The 26,230-nt window shown below is 36.2% G+C and overlaps 4 protein-coding genes across 7 annotated transcripts; 1 reads left to right on the top strand and 3 right to left on the bottom strand.

The window, feature by feature from the left end:
* Positions 1-2,098, top strand: LOC110791337 (pentatricopeptide repeat-containing protein At1g31920). 2 transcript variants are annotated; one of them, XM_056830897.1, is made up of 2 exons: positions 1-885; positions 1,177-2,098. In XM_056830897.1, the coding sequence occupies exons 1-2, from the start codon at positions 255-257 to the stop codon at positions 2,058-2,060; spliced, it is 1,515 nt and encodes a 504-aa protein (XP_056686875.1). In that variant the 5' UTR covers positions 1-254; the 3' UTR covers positions 2,061-2,098. The 2 variants fall into 2 exon arrangements, with proteins under 2 accessions (XP_056686875.1, XP_021851783.1); XM_021996091.2 differs by having other exon boundaries at positions 2-2,098.
* An 847-nt stretch (positions 2,099-2,945) lies between these two features.
* Positions 2,946-7,697, bottom strand: LOC110791344 (uncharacterized). The gene is made up of 3 exons (XM_021996095.2): positions 7,276-7,697; positions 4,233-5,528; positions 2,946-3,362 (listed from the first exon to the last, which is right to left on the bottom strand). The coding sequence occupies exons 1-3, from the start codon at positions 7,456-7,458 to the stop codon at positions 3,135-3,137; spliced, it is 1,707 nt and encodes a 568-aa protein (XP_021851787.1). The 5' UTR covers positions 7,459-7,697; the 3' UTR covers positions 2,946-3,134.
* A 936-nt stretch (positions 7,698-8,633) lies between these two features.
* Positions 8,634-16,018, bottom strand: LOC110791371 (phosphomevalonate kinase, peroxisomal). Of its 3 annotated transcripts, none has more exons than XM_021996124.2 (11): positions 15,690-16,018; positions 15,274-15,344; positions 14,993-15,143; positions 14,271-14,368; positions 13,430-13,539; positions 13,284-13,336; positions 12,350-12,721; positions 11,576-11,680; positions 10,419-10,646; positions 9,876-9,998; positions 8,634-9,162 (listed from the first exon to the last, which is right to left on the bottom strand). In XM_021996124.2, exons 2-11 carry the CDS (start codon positions 15,279-15,281, stop codon positions 8,896-8,898), a joined length of 1,515 nt encoding a protein of 504 aa, XP_021851816.1. In that variant the 5' UTR covers positions 15,282-15,344; positions 15,690-16,018; the 3' UTR covers positions 8,634-8,895. The 3 variants fall into 3 exon arrangements, with proteins under 3 accessions (XP_021851816.1, XP_021851821.1, XP_021851811.1); XM_021996129.2 differs by having other exon boundaries at positions 15,274-15,326; positions 15,690-15,901; XM_021996119.2 differs by having other exon boundaries at positions 15,274-15,341; positions 15,690-15,900.
* A 3,827-nt stretch (positions 16,019-19,845) lies between these two features.
* LOC110791327 (probable carotenoid cleavage dioxygenase 4, chloroplastic) lies at positions 19,846-22,081 on the bottom strand. Its single transcript, XM_021996080.2, has one exon. The coding sequence runs from the start codon at positions 21,912-21,914 to the stop codon at positions 20,091-20,093; it is 1,824 nt and encodes a 607-aa protein (XP_021851772.1). The 5' UTR covers positions 21,915-22,081; the 3' UTR covers positions 19,846-20,090.
* Positions 22,082-26,230: the final 4,149 nt, after the last annotated feature.

Raw genomic sequence — 26,230 nt, 5'->3', positions numbered from 1 at the left:
TTGACATGATTTCTCTGGCTCAAATTCTCCCTCCTAATTCTCATGGATCACATTCAATCTTCATTTTCCAACCTTTTTCCATGGTCTTATTTTTCTTGTACCCAGAATTTCTTTTAAAAAAACCCACTTGAAATTTGAAAGTGATCTTAGTCAACTTCTTCTCAATTGATTCATAAAATCTTGACCTTTTCTTAGAAGAAATTCACAAGGAAATTAGCAATTTGCATTGCTTCAAAATGTGATTAAAATAAAGAATGATTAAATTATCAGTTCTTCATCAACCCCATATCTTCCTGCCACCAGAAGATTGCCCACATAGCTCAGACACCAATTTAAGGTGGAGAGAGAAAGAATGTGTTTCTTTGTTAAAGAAATGCAACGCCATGGAAGAATTGAAACAAATTCATGGGCAAATGCTCAAATTGGGGTTGTTTTGTGATTCTTTTTGTGTTAGTAATTTGCTTGCAACTTGTGCAATCTCAAATTGGGGAAGTATGGATTATGCATCATTAGTATTTAATCAGATTGATGATCCAGGTACATTTGAATTCAACACCATGATTAGAGGGCATGCTAAGGAGAACGATTTCAAGAGTGCACTTAAACTGTTTGATGAAATGCTTGAGAGAGGAAATTCACCTGATAATTTCACTTACCCTTTTGTTTTTAAGGCATGTGCTGGTTTGGGTTTGATGCATTTAGGCAGAAACATTCATGGGCAGGTGTTTAAACTTGGATTCCCTGATGATTTATTTGTGCAGAACAGCCTGATCAACATGTATGGAAAGTGTGGGAATGTAGAAGATTCATGTGCTGTATTCAAAGGAATGGAGCAGAAAAGTGTTGCTTCATGGAGTTCTCTTGTTGCAGCTCATGCTAATTTGGGTATGTGGTGGGAATGTCTTGAGATTTTTGGGAATATGATGAAAGTGGGAAGTTGCAGAGCAGAAGAGAGCATTTTAGTTAATGTGATTTCTGCTTGTACTCATCTGGGTGCCCTAGATTTAGGAAGGTCAATACATGGGTACTTAATGAGGAACTTGAGTGGTCTAAATGTTATAGTTGAGACTTCTTTGATTGACATGTACATAAAATGTGGCTCTTTAGAAAAAGGGATTTCCCTTTTCAATAAGATGAGGGCAAAGAACAGATTGTCTTACAGTGTGATGATTTCAGGGCTCGCGATGCATGGGCATGGTCAAAAGGCACTTCTGCTGTTCTCAGAAATGCTTGAACAAGGGATTGAACCAGATGATGTTGTGTATTTAGGTGTGCTAAGTGGTTGTAGACATGCCGGTCTTGTAGTAGAAGGTCTGGAATTGTTCAAGAAAATGAGGTTTGAGCATCAAATACAACCAACAATCCAACATTATGGTTGCATCTTGGAACTTTTAGGCAGAAATGCAAAGTTTGATGAAGCTTTCAACATGATTCAGGAAATGCCCATGGCGGCCAATGATGTAGTGTGGCGAAATCTGTTAAGTGCTGCTAGGGTTCATTGTAACCTAGAAATAGGAGAGAAAGTAGCCAGTAATCTGATGAAATTAGGGTCAGAAAATTCTGGATATTATGTGATAATGTCAAATATGTATGCTCAAGCTCAGAAATGGACTGATGCTGCTACCGTTCGATGCATGGTTTCAGACCAAGTTGCTGGGTTGAGTTTGGTTGAGGTGAGAAGAAAGGTGTACACATTTGTATCACAGGACAAATCGCGTTGCAATTGGGAAGAAATTTATGAGATGATTCACCAAATGGAATGGCAATTGAAATTTGATGGGTATTTACCAGATACATCAGAAGTTCTGCATAATGTAGATGAAGAAGAGAAGAAGCAGAGGTTGAAATATCATAGTCAAAAGTTGGCCCTTGCTTTTGCACTTCTACATACACCTGAAAATACAACTATCAGAATTGCAAGAAATGTCAAGATGTGTAGGGATACTCACACATACTCAAAGTTTGTTTCTGTTGTCTATAACCGAGAAATTATTGTTAGGGATCGAAATCGTTTCCACCATTTTAAAGATGGAACTTGCTCTTGTAGAGATTACTGGTAAATAAATCTTAATTTCCTCTCAGTTTGCTTTTTCCTCTATGAGCTTTATTTCTACTTGCCAAACAATGAAATACTATAAAAAAAAATCATGAAAAATCAGAGTTATAAGACTTTTGAATGCATCATTTGATCATGGAAAGATGGTGTCAAAACTGGCGCGAAATCAGGTTTTATGGTTAAATGAGAAAAAACATGAGTGAAAAGGCTTATAAGTTATAACCTTGTTCTCTTCACCTGTTTGTTCTAATTTTTCTAATTTCTGGTTTAGACTGGTCTGATAATGACTTATGTGAGTACTTTTTGCTTGTGGGATTTTTGAATGCATCATTTGATCATGGAAAGATAGTGCCAAACCGGCGCAAAATCAGGTTTTATGGTTAAAAGGGATACATGACTAGAAAGGAAAAGAAATGGGCTAAAACCTTTTTCTCTTCACCTGATTCGTTCTAATTTTTCTAATTTTTGGTTTAGATTGGTCCGATTTAATCTGGTCTACATGACTACTTATGTGAGTACTTTTTGCCTCTTGACCGAGTCTGATTTTTCTAGTCTGATCTAATAAGCAATAAGAATAAGGTGAAAAGAAAAAACTAAGGAAAAGGAGGTACTATGCAATACACAGCATCTAGAAAAAGAATTGGAAAGAAGGGTGCTAAGGAAAACTATGTTCAATTCAAACCTAGAACCATGATATATATTAGGGCTGAATTTCATCAGATTACTGGTATAGAAGGGCCCTAATATATACCTGTAAGCAAGTTCAATTATGAAACTGTCCTGAAGAAATTCTACTGTATCATAAGCGCTGTGCACAAATATGTTTTCTGGAAAACTAATGAATTCCAGACCTTTAAATTCAAGAGAAGTGACCAAAAGAAGCATGTAATTTCAGCTCACAACAAAAGAAAGGAAATACATTCATTTTCTTGCCAGCAATAGTAATGATACAATTCTCACAAGTACAAATCTTGAATATGAATACCGCATTATTCAGCGGTTTACTAAAGTAGCCAGTTTCCAGAATCTACATTACGATGTTGAACCATAATATATGCATAATATGAGGAAGAATGGGTTAATTATTCGGGTGCACAGCAATTTGGTGAATGTCCATCTCTTTCAACATAACTGAACGTCCACATGAATCACACGGGGCAGTTCTGGAACCACAAACACTCTCATGCTCTGTAAGTCCTCTAAACCGGTCACGTGTGTCCATTGGTGAACTCCCGGCTTGAACAATGTCTCCGCAGAAGCGGCAAGTAATCATCCGCATAGGACAATCCGAGGATTGATGTTGAACCTGCAAAAAAGATCAGTCATGGGTGCAGCTAATCAGAACATAGGAACACTACTACACAAGTGAACAACCCAGAGTGTCCATTACTTGACCTCAAACAAAATTAGTTTTGTACTAGTGTAACATTTACGTAGTACTCCCTCCGTTCCCTTATGTTCTTCTCAGTTGGAATCGGGAAGGGGATTAAGAAAAATATAATCTTGGTATAATTGCGTGTAAGAGTAATGATCAAAGTAAGAATATTCTACTTTTAGAATAAATGAAAGAGAAAAAATGAATAAAGAAAGAAAAAAGGGGGAGATATTTTATTAAAAAAACCATAAAATAAGGTGGGTGAATGAATTAAATAAGGTGGGTGGGGAAATCATTGAGAATAATTGGGTAGGTGAATGGAATAAAGGTAGGATATGGTATTAAATTATAGAATGAGGGCATTCTGGGGGGAAAATTGCCAAAAAAAGGAAAAGATTCACAATGGGAATTGGGAAGAACAAGAAGGAACGCCAATTCGGAAAACGGGAAGAACTTTTAGGAACGGAGGGAGTAAAATTGTTTTGAACAATCTTATAATTCTACTGTTTCCTTCCAAGTCAAATGTACCAATCTCATTTTAACTTCAAAAATCAAAATCCTCATAACATTTCCCCCTACTTGTTTAAAATTCGAATTTTTGTATCATTGAAAAGAGGAAACAAATTCGGGATGCAGAAATCATTTAGAAACTAGGTACTTCTTAAAAAGTTTGGTGAGGAACATCAAATTTTCATTTCTAAGTTGATGTGTTGATGATTGATCAGCATTATCCATGTTCTAATCATGTTGTATGCAAGTAGGTTGACTAATATCTACAAGAAAATTAGACAGTTTACTCACCATTTCTTCCATTTCAAGAACCACTCCACATGAACAATGAAGGGGCTCATGAAACACTTTCATGTGCTTCTCCATCTCTGCTTGCTGGAAAGCCTTCCCACATCTGTTGCAATGCACATGATTCTTAGCATCCCCCACTCTTAGAATGACACCGCAACCTGCGTACTGGCACGCAACATTGTGTCTACGGCAATAAGCTTCATGCAAAGCTATACTTCTGCTAGGTATATAGTGCTTGCAATTCCCACATTCCACGGAATCTACATCAACTGTTGATGATGTGGACAACCCAGCTTGTTGGCCACGGTTACTATTATCTTGAACACTCACCACTATTTTGTACTTCGTTGTTCCTTTGAACCCATAAATACCAATACTACAAGTACCTAACCCTAGATTCTGATCTTGAGAGCTAAGAATCAAAGTCTTGGAACCCACATCATGAGAGGACCAATGGTGCTGATGGTGTGTAGGAAACATCAGCGGATGTTTGGATATGTAAAGATCTGTATCCCCAGAATCAGTATCTACCTCCAACTTTACTTCTATTCTGGAATTGCTAGATGCAATTACACTCCACACATCATTGTCGAGCAAGAATTTGTAATACATATACACCCCTTCCTCAACAACCCCAGATTCCGGTACTCCGTAAGTGAGTGGTTTTAGGACCTTTTGGTTGCTCTTCTCAGAGGCAGCTTCGGGACTGACAATGTCTACCTCAATATCTGTCTCTAAAACGGAAACACTTTTCGAGGGCTTTAATTCAAGGACATGTAGCTTAAATGTAAGCTCCCCGTGTCGAACTGTAATTATGTCATCCTGAGAAAGAGTAGCATGTTGACGAAGGCTTGTTTCAAGGACAGCCTTGTGATTTGGTATGTCCAAAAAGCTAATATCTTCTGGTTGAAGTTTTGCATATGAACCTTTTGATAATCGAACGTACTGAATCTCAATTAACGGGGTTGTTGGTGCTTCTGTAGGAAATAAGTTACTCCATACATGTGGAGGAAGAGCAACAAACCCTTCTTCTGCTGTGAACTCCAACACACCTGAATGTGTAACTCCATGACTCTTGCTAACAGCAGAGGTGTCAGAAGAGCTCTCTTGGCCAGTGACAGACAACCGGAAGTATACAGGTCCTTTGTCAAAAACACGTTGATCAGACAATTCAGTGAAGCAAGATGAGGGAAGCTTAATCTTATCTCCAACACCAGGATAAAGCACAGCTTCTAAGATGCGATGAAACATGATTCCTCCTCCAGACAGTAAATTTTCAGCCATTTGCTCATCTGCCTGTAATAAATAATTAGATACAGTTTAATATCACTACTTCATGTCAATCAAACATTAAAAAGAAACAAGAAGGTAGAGTCTCTGCAAAGTATAAACCCCGCATTACACAGGCAGAAGACCGAATGAAATGCTTGCTTTGTAACGAAAAGCATGTTACCAGATCAGTTATTTTAACCTTGAGCAATCAAAATCATCAACGGACAACAACCCTTGTGGAATGTCACATGTTCTGAATCAGTTCGAACCCTGAGTTTCTATAATTTTCTCAACTTCAACCCACAAACCTCTTTGACCAGGTTTAATCCCCAGAGGGGACTTTTGACCAATCATGACTAGTTTAGGTGCTTTATATAACATGGTTTTCATCTGAATCAGCATGTGATCAATGTTTAGTAGATTTTGAAATGCTGGGCATTTTATTGATTGTTCCACATTTCATCTACATACTCCAGTTCAGGCCTTCACAATATTACAAGTCTTGTGTATGACCATGTAAAATATGCTTCCAAGTAAATTATATAAACTTATCATTGTAGTTATTTATTAAAAAGTAAAATCTTATGCGCCTGTTGAAATATGACCTAGTGTACCCGATTTTTTTGTTGTAACCAGAATCTAACTGCATAAATACCTAGTTACATTGATTCATTCTTTAATTTGGTTAAATTTCATTCCCCTTTGCATGAAACTTAATCCTTACAACTCCTACATAAGCATTGGCCTTAAACAGAAACTGTTTTAGGCCTTGACTCAAAGTCCCATAAGTTAACGAAACACTTCCATCAACCAAACCCTTGCTGACTTATATTTTGCCTACTTCATACTTCATAGTTCATACTTTTTCCTTTATATCTCTATGAATGAATAAGTTATCATTTACAGTATCTAGAAGAATTTAATCCAACAAACATGTCACTATGGTTTTGACATGATGCCAAGAGCATTTATAACTGGAGGCTTGCTTGTACATTATGTGGAAGGCATAGCATTTTCTGATGGAATCAGAAGTCTAAAGAATAAAACTTAGCTTAAAGATCATGTAAAACATATTCTTCAGCAATAATGTAGCATGTCTTTTTAAACATTTCACACTTCCTGCCAGTAGGTTAAAAAAGTGAGTTGCATCATTGCTACACTACTGCTGAAGAATAAAGGCACCAATAACTACCAATTAGAAGTCCCTTAGAAAACAGATTAGAAATTGATAACATCACATCCCCAAAACCAAAACTCACAACCAGAAAAGGTTTACATGCTGGGCATTCAGACAACAGAAGTACAAAACAACCTATAAACCTAATCGAAAAATCGCAGAGAAGGTACACAAGATTACAAGCTAGCAATCCACTAAATTGACGAAGCATATGGATGAAACTCTATCATATTTTCACATGAAATTCTTCACTAAACTCGAAGGCACGATAATACAAAGACAATACATTGTAAAAACCTTGATTGTGCTTTTCACATAATAAAGTAAATCAATTTCCTTTCAATAATAGAATGCCTGAAATCGATTCCTTTTGTTCTCCTACCATCAACATTGACTCAATTCCCCATCCTTTCCCTGTAAACTAATCATTGATTGAAATTGAAATCCAAAACACTAAAAGTTTCATTCAATTTCACATCTTTCTACAATTCATCCTAGCTAAATTGTTCAAACAATCCACAAATTCCCCAAACACAAACCCAAAAATATTTCAATAGATTTGATAAAATTAGGGCAAAAACAATTAAAACGCACCTTAACCTGAGCTTCAGCGGCATCGATACGGCGAGCTCGCTGAACTTCTTCAATGGCAGCGCGTTGTCTAGAAGCTTCTTCTTTAGCCTTCCTTTCTCTCTGAAGCTTCAATTTGGCCATCTCTTTCCTCTCCTTCTGCTCTTTCTGCAACTTTTCTCTCGCTCTTCGAAGCTCGAAATCCATGGTTTTTTCTTCTTTTTTCTTTGTTTTTTTTTCAAAATCTTTTGGATTGGGAAATTAATAGATCGTCGAAAATCAGAAACAAATTCGGAGTATGAAGTTAAAGATGGGTTTGTTTTGGTGGGAGAAAAGGAGAAGACACTGGAATTTACTAGAAAGGGAAAGCTATAAGGAAATTAGTTTGCCAACGATGCATTGCTTCATTGCTTAGATCACCTATTCAAAACTCAAAAGTAGACTTTCATCTAAACCAAGACTTGTAGAAGGGGTTACCAACTTATAGTTTTTCGGTTCAAACCCGGACCGGATTGGACAGGAGACCGAAAATTTGATAATTTAAAATCTAGAGACAGGGTTGATTATGCTTGGATAGGATCCGAACCGCATCGAAAAATCGGTCTAAAACTCGAATCGGATCAGTTTGGGCCGATTTTAGACTTATTTCTTTATTTTTAAAAATAATTCAACAAAATATGGTAAAAAAATAAGCATACAAAACTTTTTTTTTTAACGTTAACCGACAAAATATATTATTTAATTAGGGAATAGACTCATAGAGTACGGATACAAACAACCTTACATCAGGAGGCCAAGTGCCAAAGCAAAACCATAGCCGCCCCTAATCCCAAAAACTAACCCCATCGTACCAAAAAACTTGACAAAAAGGGGTAATTCCTAAAACCCAGCACCACGTTAAAAAACATCTCATTACTACCTCTGCCACTACAAGCATACAAAACTAGTTATTCATGGCCTTTTTCAAAAACCAAATATAAACCTGTATAGTAATTTTCCTACGTATTAAAAGAGAATTAATTTTTTCAAGAGAAAAACAGGTCCGGTCCAAAAAAAATTGTCTTAATAGGGGACCGGACCAGACAAAAGACTTAAAAATTATCTATTTCAACCCGTAGACCATACCGGCAGTCTTCGAAGTAGTCAACCCTGTTTGGGCTCTAATCTACCGCCTTCAGTGGAATATGACTCACTTGTCTCAAGGCTTGACCTAGTGGTAAAGGTTTTGCCTCATAACCTCAAGTTTATGAGATCATACCCCACTAGGGGCTCTTTGGAGCAAGAATTTCCCTTATATTCCCCTCACTTCCAATATGAGTCTGAATTGCAAAGCTGGTTGGAGAGATCAGTTTGCCACCCTCTTAGGTCTCATATTCATATCGAGACAAAAAATTGGAGGGATCTTCAAACTTGAATTGAACAAATTTGTGTTCAAGTTTCAGAATTTGAGCGTGCCACAATCTGGAAGGATTTATTTCTAGATTATTACATTTGTATTAACCTAGGCACATTTCATCATTTATTGGAAGGGTAGAAGTATTCAAGACACATAAAATTCTACAAGTTACACCTGACATCCCAATATCAAGGTACTATAAATACACAAACACAAACACAAACACGGATTCTGCTGAATAAATTGATTTAATTGATATTTGCTGAATGAATTCCTGATGTGATCTCCTGCAACCGTGGATCACCGTTTTCCAAACTCACACCACGGGGATCTTCTCTGATCGGTAGAGCCAAAACATTGAGTGAACTCCATACTTTAGCAACTTTGTTGCTCGCATCACTTAATGTTATTGCAAAAACTGCATCAAATCCACCTGCTCCGGGAATTCCGGCCAACAACACGCCCTCTACATCCATGGTGGCATCCAAAAGTCGTGTTTGTGAATCTGGTTCTATCTGTAAGAAGGAGAATTATATAAATAGGTGTACTACATGAACCAATATGACCGAAGGTTTATATGTTTCATGCCTTGAGTGGCTTTGCATGCAAACAAAACAAACATTTATACAGAATATAAGGGAAGGAGAACACTTTCGCCATCTAAACATTGATTCACCCAGAGGAACTTAAGCTTCTCATTTAGAAATAGGTTAGTCCTTTGTCATTATATACTCCCTCCGTCCCTCTATAGTCATGTTTGACCATTTTCACGGGTTTTATGAAAGTTGAATATAGTACATTGAAAAGGGGAATAGAGTACATAGGGAATTGTAATATTGTACATGTTTTAGTTTTGTTGTGTTCTCAATGCATTTTTAATTAATATAGTACATGGGAAAGTGGGAAACTTAATGGCCAAAAATAGAAACATGACTAATTTTGGGACGCCCAAAATAGAAATTTTACTATAAAAATGGGACGGAGGGAGTATCTTCTACGAAGTATATAATAATAATTAATAAGTGCTTCAGCTATTCAATATAAAACTGTTATTTCTTCCTTCATTATCTGAAGAAGAAAAGGTAATCAATACGATGTATAATGCATGAAGGTATGCCATTAAAATAAGCATAAGCTCATGGTAGGCAATTAACAATTTTTGGTTCAGTTGGACTTCTGAGAGGCTTTGCTGAGCAAGAATAGAATGCTATACAAAAGGGAAACTCACCGGGACACCAGCAGCTTCTCCCATCCGACGCATATGACCTCTAATGTCGAGCATCGTATTTCTAGCTCCTAGTAGTGCTTCAACAACTGCTTGCTCAACGGGGGAAACTGATTGTTCCATCCACTGTTTCCAGAAACTGTTAAATTCTTTTCAATTCTTTTAGGTAGAAAGAAACCATTACAACGGAATAATCATAGTAATGGATGGAGCACAAAAAGGTCGGAATGCAAAGAAAGGCATAATAGATAACGATTCCAATTGATGGCATATCTAACCAATTGATTCTTGAAAAACTCATATGCAGAAGTAAGCCACAACCATGAACAACAGACGTGTGTGTTGCGAAAAACAAATATATTGGAAATTATGCATTTGAACCATAAGGGACTTGTGCACCACTCAAATCATTACATATTCTGATATTCATACCAATGAGGTCTTGGCCAAGTGTCAAGACTTAGGACTTGTAATTTACTCTTGTGGAGTTGTGGCTCATTTGCACGAAAAATTAATAAAAATCATTACATATTTATCAGGGGTTACCTTTTCTGATTTGAGATTGCAACATCTATCAATGATGCTGTCATATGCCATGCCTTGTTCCTCCGCTAGTTTCCTCAACTTATTTAACTGTTCCTCGAGCATTGAATTTGCTTCTGACAATTTTGTGAATGTGTGAAGAGACTTTTCAGGTTCAGACTTTTTCCACCTCTTTACTGCCCCAACCATTGATGGTGTGGAAGATCCACCACTTCCTGGCTCTCCAAGTAACTGCAAATGTCAATAGTTATCAAAAAGAGCAACATAAAGCTATCTAATATATACGAAGCTCAAGGATATTGTGCGGCATTGCGTCAAGCCGTCCTCAAGGTTCCTCTTCCATAGGAACTTTTGGTTAACTATGTACAAAGTACGAGGCAATGGTTCTTCTTTGTTCTTTTTCTTTTTTATAGGTTTGATGCCGGTGAAGACTTTCTTTTTTGGAGGTAAGAAGTTAGTCTTCACTAAGGTGCCTTTGTTTGTCATTCCTAATCTAGTGTGAAAATGTATAGATAACAAACCATGGGACTAACACGAAATAGTCACTAGAGCTAGCATAACAAGTTCAGTCATGGAAATGTCAATCAAATTGTTGCTTTGAACTAAAAGCCAACATGTATTCTGATAGGCTAGAGACCCATGGAAAGAAACAAGCCAAGGACAATCAACAACTATTAAGCATGCCCCAACTAGAATTGGGGAATCCAATGTCCCAGTTAGAGCTCCTTATTGATTAATACATTAGTTTTTCCTTATAAAAAATGTCCCAGTTAGAACTAGAGACTGCAGACCTCTGTAAACAAATTGATAAAAAATGCCCCAGTTAGAACTAGAGACTGCAGACCTCTGTAAACAAATTGACATATACACTCTTCAGATTAAAAGTTGTTCATGGATTCCGTTTGTTGAAAATAAAGCGTAATTGGATGTCAATTTCTTCAAGTCCTCTATCCTGTTATTCCTCTTTGAAGACTTGATACAAGTTCGATCCTAGGGTGAAGAAGAAACGATGTAGAATAAAGAAATAATGGGTAAATTCAAGTTATCAATAGTAAAATCCAAAACATGATAGAAAAACGAAATGAAACAGAATATGAAATATTTTGGCTATAAGCTTTACTTAATAACGTTCCATGCAAAGAGATAAAGTCCCTACTTACAAGAGTCATTCGTGGGGGCAAAGCAAACTTAGTCATCTCATGATCCCACTTTCCTTCCATGACATCAATTATAACTTCGTGAAGTAGTGCCCCTATCCCTGCAACCTAGAAATTCATGCAGACACTGTCACATCTCCATCGTTCCCTTTTATCTTGGATCAAAATACAATTCTAGAAGTATTAATTATTACAACAAAATCAATAGTTCCACTAGTGAAAAAGATTGCACACGTAAATTCCTTACATTAGCTTCAACATCCAGAATCTCAGCCACATATATATACTCCGTACTAATTAACAGAGTCAGTTTACATTTAGCAACTCCAACAAACCAACAAAATGTCACAATTTGCTATGTCCTCTTCTGCTCATTATTTTTAACTAATTCTCTATTTTTCTCTCTTTTTTAGGGGGATTGAATCATTGATTCATAGTATTGCTTCACGGAGTTGGAAGTTGATAGCAAAGTTTACAAACTTGGAAGTAGAGAGCATATATTAACATCCTGTACGCTTTTACCTATACTAACAGAGATCTGTGAGAACATGGATTATAAAACTAGCAATCTTATGAATTACTTCATTTACTTGTCTATTTGTCCCTGCTTTAAGGGAGGATTCTGAAGAGCTAATCTTTTTTTTTTTAAATCCACACTGGCACTCATATTGTTTATTGCTAATTACTTTAAGAACCAACACATACACTCAACCTATGTCTATCAAGAGTCAAGACTAGAGAGAAGTTTAAGGAGACAATGAGAGAGCAAAAAGGGACCTGAGCAGATGATAGAACTTCTGGTGAAAAGCGTACATAACGTTGACTGCCATAAACTGCACAACTAACATCAAATCCACTGCCAACTTTCCCTTGGGCAATACAATGAGAAGTTTGAGCTATCATGTGCACTAGATCAACATCTGCATTAGGATGATTTCTGGCTGAATCTGAAAGATTAACAACCCCTAGATAATGAAGGAGAGCAGCAACCACTGCTGTCGTCATTGCTGCAGATGAACCTAACCCAGTTTTAGCGACTTCAGGTTTGCAATGTGCACCATTTGCATTGTTTGCATTGAAAGTAATTGAAGAGAAAGGAGGGAGTACAGCCAATGATTCTGGGGTGAGAGGCAGGCCACGAGCTTCCAACTATGAGACAAAGTACAGTATCAGAATGATTCATCTACTTTATCTGTGCATAAGAGTTAACCAATATTAACAGCTATCACCAGGTAAATGCTGCGACATATGCATAAAAACTTAACCTAAACCACAAGTAACGATGATTCCATGATCAAACAACTAATAAGTATCTAAATCTAACAAGATTTAGTCATGCTGGACGTCTGCTGCATGGGTTTTTTTCTTTTTTTCTCTATACTAAATCTAACATGAAAATTTAGTTATGTCATATTGTTGATGGTTAAATACTCTTGACCAGATCAACCTGGTTTCCAGCATATGACACTATATAGTTCTCGGATGTGAGTCCCCCTGGTCTGATGATCTGCTTTAACATGAAACTCTATTTGAAAGTAGATGGAAAGGTATCTATACCTGGCCAACCATTGAATAAAGTCACTTTTCTGAATAGCAACTTTATGCACTAAATTGCAAAGTCATATTAATGATATTTTAGGGACAGGTGTATTCCATTCCCCTGTAACAATTGAGAAATCAAGAAAACCAGGAAACTTAATAGAAAAATCACCTGATCTCGATACGAATAAAATTCATTGGCACCCATAATTGTGATATCAAGACCTGCATCACCAAGCCACTTAAGAAATCACATTCAGGCAATCCCAACATACATTCTAATTAAGCATAAACGAATATTGAAAATCATACTATCACCTAGCAAAAGGCGTTTCTGCAATATATCCTTCTTATCTTGGTCAATCCTAGCATGGGCAGCCGCTATAACATACTGCACAGCTTGTTCCACAAAAGGGTTTCTTGCATCACTGAAATATAAAGATGATAAATTCATATAGGAAACATCCTGTCAGTTTTAGTAATAATTTTCTTTCACTGGCACTTACTAAGGTGAAAGAATCTGCCAAATCACATTCAAGGCAATTCTCTGGCTCAATTGAAGTACATTTTGATTTTATAACTTATCAGAAAAGAAAACAAAAAAAAAGTATATAGTTTGAAGTTGCATGTTTGGAAACCGAAACACACCAACAATAACCATGGGATCCAACTCTTACAGATCTTAAAAAGCATCCTGTTAATCTGTTATCTGTTAGTTCTAGAACATATGACCTCTGCAGCTGACCCTTCATATCAATGTTAACAAGTTTTACACAAACACTCAACTCTTAGCATCAAGTATACAGTGACTTGTCTTCTATCTGGTCAAAAGAACTGTGCAAGAGCAATTGAAAACAACTATATGTCTCACATGAGCTTGTTCACTGGTTTTCATTAATTGTACTTTCCTTAGCGAAGCTGTAAAATAGATACTTTATTGGTTTCCTACAACTTCTCTTTCTCAAAAAAAATATTAACTAGAAGCTATTTTCAAAAAACATATGCCAAAATAAGGGAGTGTATCCGTGCACATAAGCTATAAATCAACAACTGAAGAAGCACGGCACAATTAACTACGAGGAAATTAAAAATGCATAAACATTAACATGTTCCCTGCCAACATGTTTTGCAGTTCATGGAAACCTCAAAGAATACTTGCCTTGATGAAACACAATGGAGAGTTAAGTTCTTCATTGAAAATTTATACATTGTTTCCCTTGCAAGTTGAGGAGATGTTAGCTTCACATCCATCCATGACTGAAAAGGGTCCAAGGAAGAATAATAAGTTTGACAGTAAAAGAAACAACTAATATTATTCCTTGATCCAGCAATGCAACAATTTTTTATAGAAAGGATATCCTTAGACCTTTCATACGCAATGCTTTGACTTTCTTCTACATGTTACACTGTAGGTCTAAGAATTCATACTCATTGGTATGAGCATCTAGAAAAGAAATCTTCTTTTACTTGATTGCCAATTCAACTATCACAATTAGTGATAAACAGACGACGATAACTTGAAGAACAGGATAAAACTTTCCATAAGTTTGTCAATTGAATCAAATGGCAAATGTATGTTATAAGAACTCTTCATTTCACCTTAAACTATCCATGTTTAGATGATGGAAAGTCCGACTCTCTAACATGGGCAAATGCCCACATATTTCACCTTGAATTGGCCAAAATATGCGCCGTTGGGTCAATGCTATTAAAGGTTGGATTAGGGGAAATCCAAGCAACAAAAATATCAATCTTTTAAAAAACAGACGAGTTCTACACTCACTTCCTTATCCGGTATCATTATAACATAGGACAAAGAAAACACATAATCCAGCCACCACACAGTAAACTAAATACTTAACAAGAACAAGTTTCACATACCCATGCCCAACTATCAGGTTTCACATCATCATAGATAGGCTTCACAATAGCATAAAACCGAGCATTTGTACTCAGCACCAGTCCGGCGTTTGGTCTCTCCAAAACAAGATAACCCCCGGTCATCAAAACTTTCCCAGGAGCTGAAGAAACTCTGTGTAATACCCAAACATCAATAAAAAAAACAGTCAGCAATATTGTCAATAAATCTACCCATGTTTACAACATACCCAAATTAAGAAGCTGCAAAATTCAAGATCAAATTTTAAGAGCGAATTACTTACACTTCCATACTTCTTTTGGGCTTTGACTTTCGACACGAGGGTTGATAATTTGACTGTTCAGATAATCACTGCTAAATCAGAGGTTGATCCATGCATATCAGGACAGGGAGGTTCAATTATAAGATCAAGTAAATCAAATACATCGATTTCCAAATTGTTTGATTCTACTTTCTTATTCCTATAATGTACATAATCAAATTATCAACTACAACATCAGATTGGACAAATCATGCTTAAACCATTTTAACTTAATTTGTTGAACTAATTAACACACTTCCTTCTACAAAGATGAAGCATACATGCAGATATTAAAATTAATCAAATCACATTTAACAATCAAGCAATTGAACTTTGAGCAAACTAGCATAGCCCAAATAATTGAACACATAGTTTAGAAGTAAGGTAAGTTGCATTACCGGGGGAGTGGTTACGGCGGGAATGGCGGACAACCGGCGGAGATTTCCGGTGATTGGTACGATTCCGGCGGTGTTAGGTTTTGGGCGGAGATTTTTTGGGATAATCGCGGAAATTTAGAGCTCGAAATGTTTGATTTTATGTTTTCACGCCCACGAGCTCCTCGTGAGATTCGATTGCCATTGATACCTTGTAAGACTTGTTAATACAGTGACTACTTAGGCCCTGTTTGGTTCAATGTTAGTAAAGGAAAGGAAGAGAAGGGAAAGGAAGGGAAGGGAAAAGAAAAGAAAAGAAAAGAAATGAAATAAATTATATTTTTCATGTTTGGTTTGGTGAAAGGAAGTGATAGAAATCCCTTATTTGGTACAATACTAGTAAAGGAAGGGAAGGGAAAGAAAAGAAAATTAAAATTAAAATTAAAATTAAAATTAAAAAGAAAAATAACTTACAACCGATATAATTTACATTATACTCAAATTTGCCCAAAATATTAGAGCAAAGTAATTCTCATCCCCCACCTCTGCCTATCCTCTCCATCTCAAACCATTAACAGCACAATGCAGATATGTTCGGCTACATGGCAAGGTACTTCGCATTATTACATTATAAAAGCAACTGTTGGTGACATTTGATGTTGGCATATGAACCCAAAATGCAATTACCAAAGCATTCTCAGCATAATTTATACCTAAATACTGTAAATCTAGCTGAACAAACTCTTTTTAAATTTTAATCGAATTATTGGAGCATGGATATACATGTATCATAAAAGTATAAAACCATAGCCTTTGTTTCCAATAACACAAATGAAAGCATAATGAAACAGCCTCGTGATAAAGCTACGTGATATAGCAGAGATGAAGCAGAGGTTGAAGAAGGAACGTGAGGGAGGGAGAAGTTGAGGTTTGCATATATAAGTGGAAGGTGGTTTGTGGTAAAAACGTGGGTTGATAGATTTTAAGGTTTTTCTTTCCTTCCAAATTCCTTCAATTTTGGGAGGAAAGGAAAGTGACAGATTTATTAAGTGGGCTTTCCTTCCAATTCCTTTCATTTTCTTCCACTTCCCATATAACTTTTAAAAGCAAACACAGGAAACATTATTTTTCCTTTCCTTTCTTTTCTTTTCCTTCCAATTCCTCCCAACCAAATAAGGCCTTACTCAAAAACACTTGTTTAAGGGTGTACGGCAGAAACGTTTTTCACAGAAATGTTGAGCAATTTTGGGCAAAAAAATGTTAAAATTCAGAAATATGTTCCTATTTCAATAAATTTTCAATCTAACATTCACATTAATATTGGTTTAGAAACTACGGAGTACTACAATATTTTATTTTATTTTCCAGTTTGGCACTAAATCGTCAAGTGAATTGTGGATGTTTTATACTTCGGTAAATTGCCAATTCAAATGGTGATATTGTTAAGTATAATATAATCACCAATTGAATTGGCGAGTTACTGGTATCGTCGTTATTTCAATTGGCGATTTTGCTATATAACATGCGATTGAATTGGCGAGTTACTGGCATCGTCGTTGTGCCATAACCCAATTTCAAGCCACAACCTCTAATGCAAAATCAGTCATAGTTGTAGCTTTTATAGGTCCATAATGATGTATGGTGGGGGGGCAAATATCATCACAACAACAACAACAACAAAATGGCAAGTGAAGGCACTTTCCCATGTAGTATAATTGAGAGGCGAATGAGTTGTTGCTTTTCCCAACAATAAACACCAAGCTACTAGCTCCATAAAACTAAGGAGTACAAGATTTTGTAGAGCTACAAGTTTCATTATTCCACAATGATTGAGCTTTTAGCTTTAACTTTTTAATATTTGCTAACAAGTTTTTCCGTCCCACCAATGCTCACCAGCCTTAGTATACAAGTACACTGTATTTATAATAATAATAATAATAATAGTTGGAAATCAAGTTAGTACTCGTATTAATAGATGACCTGCGGAGCTGGGCTGGTTAACCTGTGCTAGGTGCTGGTTCAGTTAGGGTCCCTTCTTCTTATCTATTAAAAAAAAAAAAAAGTTAGTACTCGTATTATTGATATATCCATTCGACTTATTTTATCTATTCTAAATTTATTAAAAAAAAATTAATTTTTCTGAAATAAATTAATTTTGCTCGTGAAATTGTTAGAAAATACAGTATGGACTAAAATTATTCGAACACACTTATTTTATCGAAATTTTATTTCTTATACATTGTCACAAATTATTTTGTGAGAAATAACTCAAAATAAATAGAATTGATAGAACTAATTTAAGTTGGTGGAGAACTCACCTTGCGATTTGGAGGTCACAGAGTCGAGTTCCATCAACTGCGAAATATTTAGGAGTGGCTCAAGCGAAAACATACGTAGTTAAACTGGTTAACCTATGGTAGGTGTTGGTTCAGTATTTAGTTAATTTTTTTTTAAAAAAAAATAATAGAACCTGTAGAAAAAGTTTATATTCCGTACATAATTTATTTCCAGGGAAGTTGATACGAATACGACTCTCCAATGGTGGTTTACCGAAGCGAGTCCCTGTCCCTATCATAGTTAAGAATCGGGATCATCTTCTGCGTCTTCCATGGCAGCTAGCATGGTTTTTCTCTCTCCTTGTCCGGTTCTCCCCTCCCCTTAATTATGTTGATTATGCATTTTAATTCATCAAATTTCCCAATATTCTGCTGTTCGTCTAGGTTAATTTTATTTTCAATGTTATGAATTGATGCTGATTAGTAATTTAGATAGATTGAATTTAATGTATTTCACTGCTTTAATTCCTGAATAATCCCCATTTCATAGCTGGCTGAATACCTTAACCTAGATTGCAGTTATGGTATTTCTCTGGAAATGTTATGGAGTAATGCATGTTGAGCGAAATTAATGAAGATTCTGAGTCAGGATGGTAATGTTTTTTCCAGCACATAAAAGCACAACTTATAAATCGGAATTCGTATTCGAATACTGGAGGGCAGTGAAAGTTGAATCAAGTTAATTTCCTGATTTGCAACAAAATCTTTGTCCAGGGAGGGTTGGTTATTTGACTATTTATTGGATTTTTTGTTTCCTTTGGTTGAGTGGGGTTGATTACATTCCAATTTTAGGGCTTGTTAAGGTGAAATCAATTCTGTGTACTGAGTGGTAGAAATTGCAGTTTTCAAAGCTAGTTTTTCTGACAATATTGATCATAGTTGGACACCTTTTTGAAGGTTGTTATTGACAATTGAGGACTACTGAATTCTCCTTGGATTGAAATGTTATACAGTATGATTTGTACTTATCCCTAACTGTGTCACCTAATTTTTGGCTGGCATTTTACCGTGCCTGTACCCAATCTCGTGCATTCTATGCTTCTAGCTATCCACTAAAGACCTCCGTTTGGAGAAGGGGTGGGGGGTAGGTTGAGGTGAAATGAGTGGTGTGAACCGAGTTATAAATGTACTGGAGGATAATGAGTATGTTGTTCATTACTCATGGAGTAAAGAAATATTTTGGAGTCCAATTACATGCGTAATATAGTTCTTCTTTGTTTTATTAATTTTCTTCTAATCACATTCAATTTCACTTATCTTATTTATTCTCTCGTCTGATATTGAATTATGTAGAGACATTATTGTGGTAAACATAGTTTGTTGGGTGTTAACAAGTTGATTTGTGACGAACTGATGATAGTAAGTAGATTGCAAGTAGAAACTAGGTAAGCAAGTTTATGACTAAAAGTGCATTGTTTGCAAATGAGACCAAGAAATAGAGTTATGTGTCTGGATTGTGGCTATTTCATGAATAGGCTGCACATTTGCTTTTAATGGAACTCTGTTCAACATCCTCTTGTGATAACATTTCATCATCCTAATTTTTTGTAGATGTTATTGCTCAGTCATCTGGGAAGTTTTTTTTTTCTTTCTTATTTTTACACCCAGCTGTCCTTACCCAAAAGTGAGTCTCCTTAGCCTAATGACTTCAATCTGGATCTATCTGTCAGTATTAATTTTCTTTCAGGATTTATGCCTTTCTCGGTTTCTCCTATCCGCTTCTTTTCTTTCCTCAACTTGTTTTATATTTTCGTGTCAGAGGGTTAAGCAACTTAATACGAGTATTTTTAGGGAATGTACGTGCATATATTATGAACTCAAATTCCAGAAGATTGAAAGAGAAGTAGAGAACAATTCAAATGGAATGAAGTATATTATATAGGGATTTTTACAATTCTTCCCTCTAGAAGAACCATTAGAAATAATTCCACAAGTTCTTTTAGTTGCAAGTCCTAGTATATGTCTATTAAGTATACATGTAAAACTAGAACCTATAAGTCCGTTAGATATTTTTTTGGGCGTTGTATGTGGGGTTGTAGTAGTGTCTGGCTTAGAATGCTTCTGAAATGTGGCCTATAGGGTACGTGTCTCACAGCCTTTTAAGATCCTTGTCCCTTACAAATAATCCATGGAACCCGTAGGGCACACGCTGAGGTAGCTTCACTGAGGCAACAACATCAAGGTTAGGTGACTTTGCATCCATGACTAGGAACCTTGATTCTCCTGTATTTTCATCATGAACATACGAGACTAGGTACCCGTCATCCTCATCTGCATCTGGGTCATCTGGATAAGTTGCCACAAAAAATGGCTCGCCTCCATAACTTCCTGGAACGAACATCCTGCTTGCCACTATACATTCCCGATGATCTTGTGCCACAGTCACATCTAGCTTCACTACTCCTGATATCTTTGGCATCGGATTTCCAACTGCTGCGTATACATACTTGTTCTTCTTTCCCAGATAGTTAGGATTTATGACTGCAAAGTCAAGGTTTCTTGTTGACAATGGCTGTCTGGAGACCACCCCAGTCTTGAGATCAATCCTAACCATCTCTACTAATGCATGGACAAGATGCATACGCTCTAACGTGTGTTCTGCAGAAATCATGTTTGGAGCCACCATGACAATCGCTTCGTTTCCATCTTTGTCCACCTCGTCCCATGCATTGATGGCGTGCATAATATTTAATCCTGGCACCTCAAACCATTTCATATCCCTCTCATCGTTGGCGTACCTTGGAATCACTCCAATTCTTGATATCTTCGTAGGGTCCAAACCAACAGGAGCTCCACCCCTAAGGATCATCTCAGCAGGGTCCATCGTAATCTGGATATCAGGGAATATTGCATATTTCTTTGTTATAGCAAAGTCGTGAAGGAATGAGGGACGCAACATTGAGAAGATAGGCACATCTGCTTGTTTGTTTCCCTTGGAATCAAATCGGAAATAGGTGAGAAATGGTGGCATAGGACCATAACGGAAGGCAAATGCCTCCCCTGTTTCTTGATCAACCTTAGGGTGAGCAGTCATGCTCATGAATAGCTTTCCATCAAAATCATTGCGGCCAAGAGTTTGAATGTCTCCATTTGGAGTCAATTTTACCTCATATGGAAGGTCCGATTCACCCAGGGCATATAGCCTGTTGCCAAAGAAGGCTAGGCTGGTGTTGGCTAACCCAATACCGTTGATTGGGTTAAACTGCCCAGCAACAAATCTTGCTGCAGCCAGTGTTCCCCGAGCTGCAGAACTAAGAAGGCTATTGAACCCAGAAAAGACACTGGGAATTATACTAAACCCTGCTTCGCGCTCAAGTACATACTTGTATGTCTTGACATACCGACTACAAAGGACAGCCCTTCCGTTAGATATGCGAATACTATGGAGCATTCCATCCCCGTCGAACAGATGATAGGGCCCACGGGGAAGGAATTGTGTGTTGGGGCCATTACGGATGTAGGCCCCATCAAGACACGAGGGAAGGACGCCTTGTTCAATCTCACATTCTGTAGGTGGGAGCTCCTCCACCGGAGCAAAGTTCTCCGAGAGGAAACACTTCGGGTCAAGTGATGGTCGTGTGGGAGGATCAATGAACTGATTGATGATGTCATCAAATGTATTTAAAACCGTTAATGGGAGTGAAGGTTTGGGGGGTGATGATTGTGTTTTATACTTATTTACGGACACCGTTTTTGATGGCGATGATGATTGTTGAAATTTGATGTTTTGGGATGTTGGCAATGTGGAAGGGATGGTGAGTGTCGGTGATGAATTTATCTCTGCTTGAGGTTTATCTTCAATCCTTACTGAAGAAATGTAAAACCGAGGGGGCGATGATGGGTGTTTAATTAGAATATTAGGGACCTTTGTTTGTGCTACTGATGAGAGGAAGGAAGAAGATAAAGAATCCATTTTGGTGAATATATTTTCTTAGAATTTTTTATTAAAAAAGAATTAGAGAAAAGGGTCCCTTCCAAGGGTGAGGAAGGCAATGATACTCCTAGAGCTTTTATAATGTGGGGAGACTAGAGAGTAGTTGAGAAATTTTCCCCTTCACTTCACTATTCACTCATTTTTCAGCTGTACTATTATTTCCCAATTTTACTGGATATGACAATTGACATGCAGAAAAACAATGTCCTCTCCAACGTTTCTGTTGCCTCAACGAAAGAAATATCAAGGTGGGTGGGGACCAAATTTATGGTTTATCCAACTTTAATTATTTTGCTTACTTGGTTGGCTAGCATAAATCATTTCAAGAATATCTAGCTTTTGTGTTGTAAAAGCTTTTCCTTGTCAAATTATATCCACCTTGAATCATACGATTTATCTTTAGTATTATGAATTTACGATGTGTTTTGTACGGGGACCAGTTTTCCTGTGCTTTTCAACCATTAAAATGATGTAGGTGAAGGTTTAGGTTAAGCTAATTAGTTGAGATAGGGACTGTTGCTTGAAGGTCATTGATCCGTCTAACTATCAAATGTTATGGAACCTGAATCCCTCTGATGGAATCCTAGAACAAAATGTTTTTTTTTTTGATAATATAGAACAAAATGTTATACCTTGCATGTATATAGAATAGGAGAACTACTGGTATCTTAGTACTCAAGTGTATTTCTCTACTTTTCACAGCTGAAACATTACTCCAATTTTGCGCACCGCTCTTTTCCCTAGTTTTATAATTTTCCAAAAAAAAAAAAAAAGTTGTTTTAAGATAACGCAATGACTGAAGTTGGTTTATCTTGAAAGTAGCTCAACCGATGGAGATAGTGATATGATACTAATTACTTACGGAATACTTTAGTAGAATATGTATTTTATTAATTTATTACACCGTACAGTTTTTTGGAGTCTCATTTTCAAGGTGTAATTTCTTAGCGATGTTTCACACACAGCTTTTTGTACATACAATCAATATTCATATAACTGATTGATCCTGAATTCGTGTCATGGCCTCATGGGTACCTGTTCACTTCTGTGCGTTGCGTTGATTAACTGTATTGTGTATTGTATTATCCTGTAAAACTTTGTTTAATGTGCATCAACATACTAACATCTTATACTTAAACGTAAGTTTAAAGCATGCTAGTTTGACATTATATTATTCACTTGAAGAACACTGATGGCCGTAAACCAACTTTAGAATGTGAGTTATGTGTTTCATGTGTTATAAGAGTATCCTTTATCAGAATACATACAAGGTTACATGATATTTTCCTTCAACATTTTCTAGTTCCAGGTAACTTTTTGTGATACTTCTTTTTCTGTGAATGATATGCACAGGCAGATACCAATATCGTCTCCTGCAAGGTTGCAAGTTTGTTGCCCTCCAGAATTTCATAGTGGGGGACCAGAATCATGGTTTAGTCAATACTTCAGTTATATTTCTACTTGATTGGCCAACAGCCCAACACTGGCTTGAAGGATTATCAATCAAAGTGATAATATCAACAACTTCTTCAGCCTTTACACGTTCCAGCTGGATTGCGCCAGCCAAAGGTAACTAGGTTAGCCTATGTACTTATGGAACTCCCAAGATCCTTGTTAGAAAAAAGGCCAATGACATCATACAAAACTTAAGAAAAACATTTCGGTGTACACCTTTTTTCTCAATTTTCTCTACATGATGTCCATTCTATTATTTTGGTCTTTTGGTGGCGTAATTACATATATTATCTTGTACAAGTACTACGTACTCCCTCCGTCCCTAAAAGATTGCCCCGTTGCAATTTTTTGGTCAAAGTGTGAAAACTTTGACGCTGAATTCTCATTAGCCTATAAAAAATAATAAAGTCATGTCTCATGTGGTGTCTTGTTTGATTCGTTTCAATATATATTTTTAGACTATCAACTTTCTATAACTTTTACGCGTGTAGAATTAGAGATATATTTACGTTTTAAGTTGTGTCTTAGAGACCGTGATAAATCAAATGGGGCAATATTTTAAGGGACGGAAGGAGTAATTGTTATTGTTTTCTCAATGAAAGAGCTGGTTAGCTCTTATCAAGATTGGGAAAGTGACTATTGCTTATTGCTTGCAGCTCACTAATTGCTTACAGTCGCAGCCACGCAAACTATATCAAGACTCAAGAGAGTGACTTGTGCTTGAAATGTTGAATCCATTTTATGGCATCATATATAAAGAACATAAGAGCAACTCCAGTGGTGAGCTACAGAGCTACAAGGTGTTAAATTTCCCACATCAGATTTTTAGCTACAATTAATTTAAGCTACGAATTTTCACATTTGAGCTACTTTTTTTTTAGCTACTTTTTTTTGAGCTTACCTGCCTAAAATAGCTGCTTATGTCATTGTTGTATCAATGGTGGGCTACATGCTCACACGTTCATTTTTTTGTGAGCAGATCCCTTTCAAATGCATAGCAAAGGAAAATTTACTGGTTTCCCTGTTTTGTTTTTTTTTTTTTTTTTTTTTTTTTTTTTTAACTTTTACAGGTTGATGATGATGGTGTGGTCTCCATCAATATAATGGGCAATGAGCACTCTGGACAAACAAATTGAAGGACAGTGGGGTTTTATTGCAGTAATAATTCATATAAGGACCATAAGTTTGCTATAATTGTAGGAGATATTTATAATTTGCTGATAAATGCCACAATAAACATGTGAATCATTGTGAGTAGGGTTAATTACTGTTGGTCCAATTATTCATCTAATTTGCTAGATAAGAAAGCAGGGGTTCATGTGGTTCGAGTCTTTCGAGCCCCTATTATTTACCATTGCTTTATTTATTTTCGACGGTATTTCTTTTACGATAAAACTTATCCAATTACAACAAAATATTGGCAAAAAGAAAAAATTAAGTATATGTTTTCCATTAGTTTTTGGGACGGAACTTATTAATCTATTTTAGGGTTTTTGAAGGTTTTACACAACTAAGATAGTAAAATGAAAATACTCCTTGATTTTCAATCTTTGTAAGGGCAAAGTGAGGAAATAAAACGATTTTGCGAATAGATAAATAAGTTTTTGTGTGTGGCTAATAATTTAATTAGTTTTTGTGTGTCGTTAATAATTTATCACTTATAATTTAATTATTAAAAATGCATTATTTTGTTTGCTCAAAAACGTACTAGTCTCTTATATGTCTGACATGAATGTTTTGGTGAAGTGGAAGTTGAAAGGGTAGTTGTGGATAGAAAGGAAATAGAAGTGGTGATGGTGAATGGTGAATGGTGATGGGGCCTAAATGTGATATTTAGTATAAGGTCATTTGATTTTTTGGGACACCTATTTGAATTTTGAAAGCATAGGTTAGGTCTTCCTTGCATTTGATTTCTGCATTAAAGGGAATTCACAAGTCACAATTATCGATGACATTGAATGTTTCGTGTTAGAGTAAAAGTCGTTTGTGCAAATATAGGAAAAATATAATTAAAATATTTACCTCTTTTTAGAAAAAAATGATCTATGATCATATGCGATGTGTGGCTATGGTAAGAAGAGATAAAAGAAAATTAAAATTGAAATAATTGGATTGTCATATTAGCTATAAAGGGAATAACGTCAAGTTTGTGATTTTACTCTTTATGTGTTGTTGAAATAAGTTCTAATATAATTAACAATATACGTTTTGGTTAGCATAAGTATTACTTCGTCACCCAAGTAGACATATACCTAACATGTTAAGTGTGTATGACGTATAGTTTTTCTTAAACAACAATCTTGTATTTCTAATAAATTTGAGTATCGTATTTAAATTAAGTTACTTCGTATATAATTCGGCACGAAGTATCATTTTACCACGTAATTCATACAATCAACCAAATTTGTCACATAGTTTTACGGAATAATTTATTCACCGTCCTGAAACAATTAAGGAAATCATATACTTTTCTAATTTTAAGTCCTAAACAACCACTAGACTAGAGTTACTTTCTCTTTACCCTTCTATCACAACCTGCTTCCCTCCATAAGGGATGTACCACCATCGTGTTACCAAAATTTTGGTATAGTAATATGGATTAACTTTTGAGGTGGTCGGTGGTGGCGGCATTGGGGAAGGAGGAAGTCTGAGAGTGAGACGGGGAGAATTAAAGGAATATTAAAAAAACTTTATTCTTTAATAATAAACTACGGAATATCAAATAAATGCAAGTAGTGTTAACTTGGATGTCACTTTGTCTTATTTGACTTACTTTTTAATTCCATTTCTTTTTCTATTTGTTTTAGAGAATGTAACGGTGATGCTCATGGACTTGCTAA

This window comes from Spinacia oleracea, chromosome 6, assembly GCF_020520425.1.
Source record: "Spinacia oleracea cultivar Varoflay chromosome 6, BTI_SOV_V1, whole genome shotgun sequence".
In the NCBI taxonomy this organism is placed as follows: Eukaryota; Viridiplantae; Streptophyta; class Magnoliopsida; order Caryophyllales; family Amaranthaceae; genus Spinacia; species Spinacia oleracea.
This window is presented reverse-complemented; position numbering and strand designations above follow the sequence as displayed.